Source organism: Leucoraja erinacea, chromosome 12, assembly GCF_028641065.1.
Source record: "Leucoraja erinacea ecotype New England chromosome 12, Leri_hhj_1, whole genome shotgun sequence".
In the NCBI taxonomy this organism is placed as follows: Eukaryota; Metazoa; Chordata; class Chondrichthyes; order Rajiformes; family Rajidae; genus Leucoraja; species Leucoraja erinaceus.
Genome location: NC_073388.1, coordinates 52788538 through 52801200, shown reverse-complemented (window position 1 = coordinate 52801200; position 12663 = coordinate 52788538). Strand labels below are relative to the sequence as shown.

The 12663-nt window shown below is 43.9% G+C and overlaps 1 protein-coding gene across 1 annotated transcript in view; it reads left to right on the top strand.

Moving 5' to 3' along the window:
* Positions 1 to 12663, top strand: part of atrx (ATRX chromatin remodeler) — a 225058-nt gene that overhangs the window by 124136 nt on the left and 88259 nt on the right. Inside the window, 3 exon segments of the mRNA XM_055644141.1 lie at positions 3051 to 3160; positions 5260 to 5406; positions 10535 to 10712. Of these exon segments, the coding sequence (XP_055500116.1) occupies positions 3051 to 3160; positions 5260 to 5406; positions 10535 to 10712 (435 nt within the window).

Genomic DNA, 12663 nt, shown 5'->3' with positions numbered 1-12663 from the left:
TTTTTGTTTTGACATGCACTGTCAACTGTGGGACCTTATATAGACAAGTGTGTGCCATTCCAAATCATGTCCAATCAATTTAATTTATCAATAGTGGACTCCAATCAAGTTGTAGAAACATCTCAAGGATAATTAATGGAAACAGGATGAACCTAAGCTCAATTTTGAGTGTCATAGCAAAGAGTCTAATTACTTATGTAAATGTGATATTTCAGCTATTTCTTTTTAATTACTTTGCAAACATTTCTAAACACCTGTTTTTGTTTCTTCATTCTGGGGTATCAAAGGTATTTTATTAGTCACATTCACATACACCCAGGTGTAGTGAAGTGAAATGCTTTTTGCCATTTTGCAGCACACAAAAAAAGAATACAGACATAACACCAATAAGAGTCTTAAACACAAAGAACATCCCCCCACAATGGCTCCCACCATGAGGGAAGGCACAAAGTCCAGTCCCCAACCCCAGTTCACCCATAGTCGGGCCCATTGAGGCCTCCACAGTTGCCTCTACGGAGGCCCGATGTTCCAGGCCGTTCTCGCCAGGTGATGTTGCTCCGGCGTCGGGAGAGTCCTCCCAGCGGCTTGGGAACCCTGGAACGGCCGCTTCCACACTGGAGGCCACGGCTTCCGAAGCCAACAAGGCCACGCCGGTTGGAGCTCCACAACTGGCGATCTCATCTAGAGATCCCAGGCTCCCGGTGTAAAGTTCAGTGCTGCCGCCTGCAGCTGGTCGCTCCACAGTCCTGCAGCTCCACAATGTTTTACCTGGCGGTCTCAGCTCACCGGAGCTCCAGCGCGGCGACCCGGGCAAGGCATCGCCCGCTCCGCGATAGCGCTCCAGCGCTGTGCCGTTGCTGAAGCCGAGGTTCTGGGCTGTCCCCGACAGGAAACGCCGCTCCAGGCCCGCTGGTAGGCCGCGAGGACGGGTCGAAGCTGCAGCCCAGAGAAAAGCCGCCTCTCTCCGACCAGGTAGGGACCCTGAAAGGTAGTTTCCCCCTCCCCCACCCCCCACATAAAGAAGTCTAGACATCCAAACAAAACACTTAAGTAACTAAAATAAAAAATAAAAAGATGAAGAGACAGACAGCTGCTGGCTGGGCAGCCGTGCACAGGACAGCGCCCCCATTGTGTAGATTGATGCTTTAAAGAAAATGAATTCAATCCATTTTAAAATAAGGGTATAACGTAACAAAATGTGGGAAAAGTGAAGGGGGTAGGCAGTCAGTCGGCTTTTAAAAAAATCTTAAATCGCGCATACACAGATTATTCTCTCCGTAAGCTGTCAGTCGAATTTTATAAAGTCATCAAAAGCCAAATTTCTAAATAAAATACCGTATTTCCCGGCAATGAAGACACACCCCTATTTTGATTTGCTACATTTTGAACGAAGGCTGGTGGGACATAGAATTTCTCACACTCAAAAAAATAAAAATAAAGAAAGCAATTTGCCCGAGGCTTCCAAATCTCCTTAATTCTGAATTACTGAATGGTGACCAATTGGGGGAAGTGTTCCTTTCACAGTGTGTGGGGAGTGTGGCCAGGGGTAAAATTGCGGGGAGGGCAGGAGCGTTGAGAAGGAGGGGGTCGGGGATCATGCTAGTGGCCGGGGAGGGAAGCAGCTCGGGTGGCTGCGAGCGGCCGCCGGGACCAGGACTGGCCGCCACTTCAGCACCTTCTGCCAGCTTCGCTCACCTCTGGCAGTGCTCTCCATCTGAACATCGCTCACCTGCCGCTCGCCAGCTTCGCTCATGTCAACTGCTTCCCGAAAATCCTTAAATTCCGACAGCCGAGTAGCTTCAATTGGTCCATTGTCCACCCTGTCGGAATTTAAGGATTTGCGGGAAGTGGCTGACATGAGTGAGTCCGGCGAGCGGCAGGAGAGAGGTTTTCAGACGGAGAGCAATGCCAGAGGTGAGCGGGGGCCGGCAGAAGGAGCTGTGGCTGTCCGCTCCCGGTAGCCGCTCGCAGCCACCCGAGCTACTTCTCCCCCCCGGACACAATGCGGTGGATCCGTGCCCGGAGCGTCGTGGCAAGTGAGTTGCTGGCATGATACCCGCCCCCCTCCTTCTCAACGCTCCTGCCCTCCCCGCAACTTTACCCCTGGCCACACTACCCACATACTGTGAAAATAGCTCTCCCACCCCCAGTGGCGCTGTCCTTTTACAGCTGCTTCCCATCAGCTGCCTGCAATGATGGATAGACTTGGCTATCCCTCAGTGCAGCAACATCGTTCTTGATGTTGCTGTACTGAGAGATAGCCAATTCTATCTTTCTTGGCTAACAACTTTCCAACTTCGGCTTCCAAGACACCTGTAAATTTTGTGCCTTATTTTTGGATAAAAAATAGCGACTTCATTGCCGGGAAATACGGTATTTAAAAACATATAGCACCAAGAAGTTTACTACCTCATTATTGGTTACCGAACTCCATTCTTCTCTCTTTGTTTCTTAAGATACTCTTAAGATAATGGCAATCCATGGTTGAAAAACCCGCCAAGAAACCTGCACTGCGCATGCGCAGTACTGCAAAGGCAGAATTTCAGCTGCCTTCAGCTCTCCCTGTCATTAACGACTTGAAGCATCGTCGACGGCACGTCAGCTGCACAGACGTTCGCGTGTTGTATGAACTGCGGATGAAAGACACGGGAGAATTATGCCTACCTAAGAGATCGATCTCTTATGTAGGCATAATTCTCCCATGCCTTTACTATTTATATTTAATAATTACCATGTTATAATTTTAGTCAGGGTAGGCAGTGCCTACCTTGCCTACCCTGACGGCACGTGCCTGGTCTCAATATTTTCCGAATGCACTGTATATTAAGTACCCGAAGCTTTCGGATCATTCCTATGATATTGGTTTGGCTTGTTTTTAGTTTTCTCCACCTCTGGGAGTGGGACGTGCACTGCTACATTCATTTGACTTTTCTCTGTCTCTTAACTACCCCTGTTCATTTAATTGATAAAATGGCAGTATAAGTTGTAGAAATATGAAGGCTGTATCAGTTTGTATAGATTTTTATAATTAAAATTGCATTTTTATGCAGGTGTGCAGTTCATGTGGGATTGTTGCTGTGAGTCGATGAGCAAAACCGTGAAAGAGACGGGCTCAGGCTGCATATTGGCACATTGCATGGGACTTGGAAAGACACTGCAGGTAAGCAGAGTGTGCAAAGATAAAACTGTAATTGAGGAGGCCACTTGGTTGTTTGCCAGATTTCAGATTTTTTTAAATTTATAACAATGACATTCAATTGCAATCCAGATCCACAATTAAGCTATGGGTCAATGGCAACTTGACGTTCTTTAAATCTGTCTTTTACAAAAGGCTCGTAACAATTTCTTCAATTTTCGGTAGCCCTTGCTGTCTCCTCCCCTTCTCAGCTCTCCCTTAGCCTCTGGCTCCTCCTCTTCCTTTCTTCTTACCTCCCCCCTCACCCTACATCAGTCTGAAGAAGGGTTTAGGCCCGAAACGTTGCCTATTTCCTTCGCTCCATAGATGCTGCCTCACCCGCTGAGTCTCTCCAGCACTTTTGTCTACCTTTCTAACAGCTGAACCTTGCAGACAAATTTGAATGCTTAATACATAGTGTTTTTGAATGTTGTAATTATGCACTGAAATAGAGTGCATTCAGTTATTCCAGTATTGCAATCACTGTATGATGCTTCTCAATTGATGATGAATATGAACTCATAAAATAAAATGCTGGGAAAACTCAGCAGGTCAGGCGTGAAGAGAGAAACGGTTAATGTTTTGGTTAACGTTAACAGTTAATGTCCTCATTCTTCAGGAAACGGGGGTTCCCCTCTGCTACTATAGATGAGGCTCTCACCGGGGTCTCTTCTATATCCTGTAACGCTGCTCTCACTCCCCATCTCCCCCCCCCCCACTCGTAACAAGGGCAGAGTCCCCCTTGTCCTCACCTTCAACCCTACCAGCCGTCACATACAACAAATATTCCTCTGACATTTTCGCCACCTCCAACGGGATCCCACCACTGGCCACATCTTCCCATCTCCTCTTCTGTCTGCTTTCCGCAGAGACCGCTCCCTCCTTAACTCCGTGGTTCAATTCGTCCCTTCCCACCCAAACCGCCCCCTCTCCTGGCACTTTCCCTTGCAACCGCAGGAAATGCTACACTTGTCGCTTTACCTCCCCCCTTGACTCCATTCAAGGACCCATGCGGTCTTTCCAGGTACGGCAGAGGTTCACCCTCACCTCCTCCAACCTCATCTATTGCATCCGTTGCTCTAGGTGTCAGCTGCTCTACATCGGTGAGTCCAAGCGTAGGCTTGGCGATCGCTTTGCCCAACATCTCCACTAGGTTCGCAATAACCAACCTGATCTCCCGGTGGCTCAGAACTTCAACCCCCCTCCCATTCCGAATCCGACCTTTCTGTCCTGGGCCTCCTCCATGGCCAGAGTGAGGCCCACTGTAAATTGGAGGAGCAGCACCTCATATTTCGCTTGGGCAGTTTGCAGCCCAGCAGTATGAACACTGGCTTCTCCAATTTCAGGTAGTCCCTGCTTTCTCCTCCCCTTCTCAGCTCTCCCTCAGCCCACGGAGTCTCCACCTCTTCCTTTCTTCTTCCCGCCCCGACCCACCCTCACATCAGTCTGAAGAAAGGTCTTTTACATTGCCTATTTCCTTCGCTCCATAGATGCTGCCTCGCCCACTGAGTTTCTCCAGCATTTTTGTCTACCTTCGATGTTCAATCATCTGCAGTTCCTTCTTAAACAAACGTTTTGGGTCGATGTTCTTTTCTAATTGAACTGATCTAATGACTCCGGTCGTTTCTCTGCATCTCTGCCTGAACTGATGAGCATTTCCAGCATTTTGTTTTTCTGTGGATTGATAGCCTTTACAGTATTTGACTTTTATTGTTCCATCAAAGTGTATGTGTGGAACAGTGCTCGAGCTACTTGGTGTTGTTTTCAAGAGGGAGCAGTAAAGGACACCAACAAAATAGATCGAGTTTATTGCAAAATTATAGCAATAAATTTCATGCCCGTTATGGATTTAAATAACTAGCCAACTAATCAAAGGATTAAATACTGGGTCGCCTGAATACAATACACATGAGGCAGAAAGATACTATTAATACAAACTCAATTTTCTTTAGAAGTCGTATCAGTCAAGTTTATTCAGCACAAACATGCATTCCTGTTATTTGAAAGTACTTGAAAGGAAAACTGGTTAAAATCGTTATGAATTACACCGACTTTCTAAAATGTTTTTCATGTCTTACTTACAGGTAGTGACTTTTTTGCACACCATGCTGTTGTCTGAGAAAATTGAATTCACTACTGCTTTAATTGTTTGCCCACTAAACACTGTTCTTAATTGGATCAATGAATTTTCAAAATGGCAGGAAGGACTGGACGATGATGAATGCTTAGAGGTATTTATTTACCTTTCTTTAGCTTTGAGCTTTCATTTGGTGATATTTCGTAGTTTGATTTTATTGCTTTTGATTTAAAATATAAAATTCTTTTTTGAATTAGCTTTATTTTCTATCATTCGTAATGTTCACATAACAGTAACTTGGATGCACATGAGATCACCTTTTGAAACAATTAGTATGACAACACTTGGTTTATAAATCTAAATGGTTTTTAAAATATTGCAATTGTACAGTGATTCTAATATATACCAATGTGAATCAGTTCAGTTGTCTCAACCATATGTTGTTTGTATTAGTTTCCTGTTCTCGCGTCTCTTTCCAAAATCCCCAGATTAATCACCCTCCACTTTGCTTGCCCTACTTAGTCTCTGATTGCATGTAGTTTAGCCTTGGCTTCATACTCTTCCTAACCTGCTGCAGGTACTTCATGCCTTCCACTTCTTCCAATTGGTTTTCAGTTTTCAACATTCATGCAATCAGCCAACTTGGTTGTATTACATTCTGCAGGTGGAGAATAAACATTGAGCAATTATTTCAACCCTATTATATGGTATCTTAGTTGTCTATGACAAATGTAATTCAAATTTTGATAACTGGTTTAGAAACATAGAAAATAGATGCAGGAGGAGGCCATTTGGCCCTTCGAGCCAGCACCGCCATTCATTGTGATCATGGTTGATCGTCCCCTATCAATAACCAGTGCCTGCCTTCTCCCCATATCCCTTGACTCCACTAGCCCCTAGAGCTCTATCTAACTCTCTCTTAAATCCATCCAGTGACTTGGCCTCCACTGCCCTCTGTGGCAGGGAATTCCATAAATTCACAACTCTCTGGGTGAAAAAGAACCTCTTTATTCTAAGACTGTGGCCCCTGGTTCTGGACTCGCCCAACATTGGGAACATTTTTCCTGCATATAGCTTGTCCAGTCCTTTTATAATTTTATATGTTTCTATAAGATATCCCCTCATCCTTCTAAACTCCAGTGAATACAAGCCTAGTCTTTTCAATCTTTCCTCATAAGACAGTCCGCCATCCCAGGGACAATCTCGTGAACCTACGCTGCACTGCATCAATCACAAGGATGTCCTTCCTCAAATTAGTAGACCAAAACTGTACACAATACTCAAGAGCCCTATACAACTGCGGAAGAACCTCTTTACTCCTATACTGAAATCCTCTTGTTACGAAGGCCAACATTCCATTAGCTTTCTTCACTGCCTGCTGTACCTGCACGCCAACTTTCAGTGACCGGTGTACAAGGACGCCCAGGTCTTGCTGCACCCTCCCCCTTACCTAACCTAACCCCATTGAGATAATAATCTGCCGCCTTGTTTTTGCCGCAAAAGTGGATAACCTAAGATTTATCTATGTTATACTGCATCTGCCACACATCTGCCCACTCACTCAACCTGTTCAGGTCACCCTGCAACCTCTTAACATCCTCTTCACAGTTCACACTGCCACCCAGCTTTGTGTCATCCGCAAACCTGCCATGACAATATGTTTCTGTTTTCGGAGAAATGCCCAGGCTGGTTTTTAATATCTTAGTAAATAGTCTGGGGGCTGATGTTAAACCATTAGGCAATGCTTTATACTGCCACTGCTGTCCCATCCAGTTAAACTTCAGATATCGGCGATGATCCTTCTGTATAGGTACCGAACAGTATGCATCTTTTAGATTGATGCAAGCCATGAAGTAACCTTCGGAAATCAATTGTTTGGCAGTAACAAAGGTTTTCATTTTGAAGTGATGATGTGGCATCCACCATCTTCTTTAGTTTTTGTGAAAATGTTGGACACAAATTCTGGAAAGTCGTCCTCCAGTTTTTCCTGTTAAAGCACAAACTCTCGGCTAGGCGCATGTTGAACTGGGGGAATGTCTTTATGAATAAACTCAATTTCGTAACCGTGAATACTATGTAGTATATAAGGGTCAGTAGTTATAGACTTCCATGCCCCCCAAAGCAGGTGTAACTTACTCCCAGTTAGTATAGAACTTACACCCTCTATGTTCTGGAAGGAACCAGACCCACCTACCTCCATGGTTACCGGTGGAGTGTTCATTTCTTCTGCTTCTGCCTCATCGGAGGAAGAGGCGCCGGAGTGCGGGGTTGGCGCATCTTCCACGAAGATCGCTCTGGGCCGTGGCCTAAAAAAAGACCCCGGTGTTGGTTGTGCGGCCTTCGTGCTTTCACCAGCGTCCTGGTGTCATTGCCTGCTGGTGGGTGCGTAGGGGTGCTGCCGCCGGAGATGTAAGTTCTTGCTCGAAGTTGACGCCTTCATGAGCCCGACGGCTTTGGCTTCCTTGTCGAGCTCTTTAACCTGCTTAGATAGATTGCCCCCAAATAGCAGTATTGGTGGTTATACTGGTAGTTTTACACAACCCTGCAAATTTGGGGTTCAAAGCTGGTTGAATGGCGTTTTTCCTTAGGCAATTAATTTCAAATTGCGTGTTGCAGAGAAGTGCCAGTGCATCCTGTTGTGTCTCTGACATCTCTGTTCCATCCACCGGTCGAGCAAACGGCGTTATTCCCGAAGCCAACAATTTTAGTATTTTCTGCATCTTCACCTCTTGGGTTCAGATGCCTGCACCGATGTACCCTCAGAACTGTTTACTGCAGGAACATAGTGAGACACAGTTCTCAGGTGCCATATATTTGGCTGTTGTTTCATTCAACACTTGTTCCTGCAGCTGGTTGAATGAAAGGTAATCAATGCTTGCTGCTAGCTTTGGCTGTAACTGCTGTCCCGTTTGCGCTGGCATCGCAAACTTTGAGACCACCCCAAGCAGCTTTTGTGGATCCTGCACCCCTAGCACACTCGCGGTGTCTTCAGCCAACCCAGCCCTGGCCCGTAATGCTCCCCTTTGTCTAGGGAGATGCATTATGCAGCCCTTGGTAAGGTGCTGCCATGGGTGTCCCAGGACCCCCATGGTGACAATACTCCATATCGCGGAGCATGTCACGTTGGAGCATCTGCTCCATCAACCGTTCTATGGGGGATATGTGGTCACCTCCTCTGCTCACCGGCAGCGAGTCTTCCTGGCCCGAGTCGACCGGCCTGGCCGACTTTTGCTTGGCTTTTCTCCCAGTCCGTGGCGCTGGTTCGGACTGTGCAGGTGCCATGTCGGTGACTGTTAATCGCATAGATTGCGATCCAGGTGCCGCCGGTCACTACTTGCTGCCCGTACTTTCGCGGTCCCCCACAGCCAGTCTAAACGTGACCCGTTTGGATTTCTTTCCTTTGTCCATAGCTCTCCTTCTGTAACACAGAAAACAGCACAAACACGACCTCAGATCAGCAAACTTACCTGTCGGTCCCGTTTTTAAATCTTGCCGCTGCGGGGGAACGCTTCACCCCGCCAGTCGCTGCGCAATGCGTTAGACGATATGTCGTGCTAGCGTGGTCTTCACGTAGTCACTCACGTGACTCCGAAGTAAAATGAAGGATGTGCTTGTTCTGGAAGGATTCAGACGGCCATATTACCTTGACGGAGATGCTATTTTTTTTTCCTTTTCCGTATCGTATCTCCGTCCACATTGAGGAGTTGGCGGCCTTTCCTGGAGACCAATTTCAGGAACTCCACCCCGGGGTGCCTGCAGGACTTTAACATCCCAGAGCCCGCTATCCCTTTGCCAGGGATCGACCTCTGAGCTCCACCGCAGGTGCCTGCGGACTTTAGCATCACAGTGTTCGCGGTCTCTGGTCAGACTGACTTCGGGAACTCCAAGCCACAGGAGCTTCAACCGCCCCGACGGAAAGTTTGACCACTCCGACTGCGGGAGAGAAATGAGGGAAGAAGATTAGACTTTATTGCCTTCCATTACAGTGAGGAATGTGGGTGGGGAATCGCTGTGGAGAATGTTTATGTAGTTGTGTGTCTTGTTTTTTTAGTATGACTGTGGCTGCTCCCAAGGATCGGGCCATTTCCACTATCGAACCCCTCGGCACGGGAATGGACGAGTCCGGGGGCGGCCCTTAGCTACAGGGATAAAGGGCAGTGGATCAGGCGCGATCTTTCTCTTGCGGTCCCATCTGGACAGGAGAAAAACACCTAATTAAAGTCCTCCCGAAATACCTGGCTCCTCGCCTTCATTTTGGGCCTATTGCCGCGCCACAACTGTATGATAATTTGCATATCACTACCTTAATTTGTACACGTGACAATAAAAGACCTTTGAAACCTTGTCTGCATAGGATAGCGTTAGTGTGTAGAGATCGACTTTTGGCACAGACTCGGTGAGCCGAAGGGCCTGTTTCTGCTCTTTCTCTCTAAACTAAAAAAAAAAAAAGAAAGTACTGGGAAATGGGATTAGAGAGACTATTTCTTCCCAGCTGTAATCAGGTAACTGAAACATCCCATCACCTTCTAGACGGCGGCCTTCACCTACCATCCACCTCATTGGAGACCCACAGACTATCTTTAATCGCACTTCGCTGGGCTTTATCTTACACTAAACGTTTTTCCCTTTATCCTGTATCTGTTCCCGGTGGACGACTTGATTGTAATCCTGTACAGTATTTCCGTTGACTGGATAGCATGCAACAGAAAAGCTTTTAACTGTACCTCGATACATGTGACAATAAACTAAGCTGAACTAGTGCTCACATGGAGGACCTGTTTCTGTATGACACTCAACTTGACAACTTGTTTTCTTGTATTTAAAAAATTCAATGGGTAAAATTACTCTACTGGGAACATCTGATAAGGTGTGTAAATATGAATATTTTCATACGGTAATTGTGGTTAGAGAATGTCCTGAACTATTGATTTATTAAGGTAAATCAGTAATTCCTAATATCAGAGGGTCTGCTGTTCACGAAAGAGATATAGCAAAACAGATATTGCATGATAACAAAAAGATATTCTTGAAAACCTGAGAATTTTCCGTTTGTCATTCACAATTATTATGATAACTTGATATTTTGTAATGTTCTACAAATCAAAAATGTGCTTTGGTATCATACCCTATGTATTTTGTATATTAAGGATCTATTTTAGAATATGTACTTCACTGTTACAGAATATATTTTGAGAATTTGTGTATATTTCATTATTTAAATTCTTGAAACTTCTGGAATTTGACAGACTTCAGTAATATAGCTGTTGTTTTCCCTCCTCAAGGTAACTGAATTGGCGACAGTTAAACGCCCTCAGGAGAGATCCTACCTTCTTGAAAGATGGATGGAGGATGGCGGTGTCATGGTTTTAGGTTATGAAATGTATCGTAATCTTGCACAAGGCAGAAATGTGAAAAGTAGGAAGATGAAAGAAATATTCCAGAAGACTTTAGTCGACCCTGGTGAGATATTTTAATGATTTATTGTTCTTCAAAGAAGTTTTGATCACATTCCAATTTTTCAAACATTCATTTACATCATAGCTGACTTAATCCATATGCTTTTTCATCATATTCCTCAATACCTTTGGTTCACAACAATCTCCCACTTTCTGATTTATAATAAATAATGAACCTTTTATCAGCTGCTGTGTGTTGAAGACCGTCATATTTTCCATCCCTTCCTTGTAGGTGTACTTCATTGGAATTTTTAGCTTATCAAGTTAATAAGCCATATAGCATGACCTCAAATGCGAAAGCTTTCTTTGCAGTGAAATGTGCTCTGTACTATATGTGTGGAGCAGCATGAGGTTTGTATAGCTGCGGTTTAAATCAATCCTAGTTTGATATGATAATTTTCTATTCACTTTTGATGAATTCTGCAACCGTCCTTGATATTTTCATGTCCTGTGTACATAGATACTACCTCCACGCCACCACAAAGACTCTTCCACTGCATTAGCTTGATTTTGTTATTTCTAAAGTACTCTTTTTGTTTAGGATAGAGGGTTGTGAATTTTTGGAGTCCACTAACTCAGTGCGTGTGGAAACTCCATTAATTGACTAGGAAGATGTTTCTACACAAAGGGGCGATTGGGAGGGATTATGGATTTGAAATGGTTTCAAGTACAGTTCATATCAGTTGTGAATTTATTCAATGGTCAGGTGGTATTGAAGGACTATGTGAGATCCTTGCATCGTTATATTCTTGAAGACTTATTGAAGGTCAACGCAAGTTAAAATGCTTTTTTGTCAAATTTAAAAAAAAAAGATACATCAAGTGGGCAATATAATTTAAATTGCCAACATCATTGTAGTAATCGATTGAAAAATAAAAATAATGGTTTTGAGACCAACACGAGAACAGTTTGAGATGAATGTTTATTATGTCAACACTTATTAATACTTCGTATACTCTGACTCTAAATGATCTGTAATTCGTCCAACAACTGTGGTATTTAAAGATGGACCCAGGCTTGGGTATAGAGCAAAGATACTAGAGCTTTGGTATAGAGTGAGTAGTGCAGGGGCTGAGCATATATCCTTGAGGTGCTCTTGTGCTGATGGTTATTGAGGAGGAAGTGTTTCTGCCAAGTCGCACCAATTGTGATCTGTTGATGAATTCTCTGACTATGGTAACAAGTTTGGAGAGGATTATGGTATTAAATGCCAAGTTGTAGTCTATGAACAGCCTGTAGCAATGTTACAAAATTTTGAGATTTAAAAAATCAAGTCTGTAATTTATCCCATCAGATAAAGCATAAAAAGAAGTTTAATTTGACACCTAATTCACTTTCATATCTCAAGTATTTAAAAGGTTATGGCCATTTTCATTCTCGGAAATTAGCATCTTGTTCCCTATTGATTTTCTATGGACATAACAAAAAAGCTGTGATCGTGTGCTGTCAAAAGGCCATAACCTTCTTAAAAATTAAGAGAACTGAATGAAATTTTCAGTTATCGTAGATTGAACCATTCTGAAACAAATATAAAATAATCTAACTTGGATGACCTGAAATTAAAACATATAATTAGTTAGTTACCCAAGTGTAGCAAATTTCAAACTTCAATTACTAGATCTAAACATCTATCCATTTCTTAATAAATGATTAACATTTTTAAGTAGCCCAAGTGTCCAAATAATATTCATAAATAATTCACAATAAAACATGATTTTGAAATCTCATTTACATTCATTTATAGGCCAAATGGAAGGAATTTAGTGTTCAATTGCTGTAAATTAAAGATTAAAGTCCATTTTAAATCGGCTTTCCAGTGGGTTCCTGTGAACGCGCTGGTTTAGAACGTTCACATTGCAGTAGATTTGTACCTCAAATGCCCAGAAAAATACTGCGGGATATAATGGGGCCAAAATGAGCTTTTCGCAATATTAAACTTGTATAAAGGATTCTAA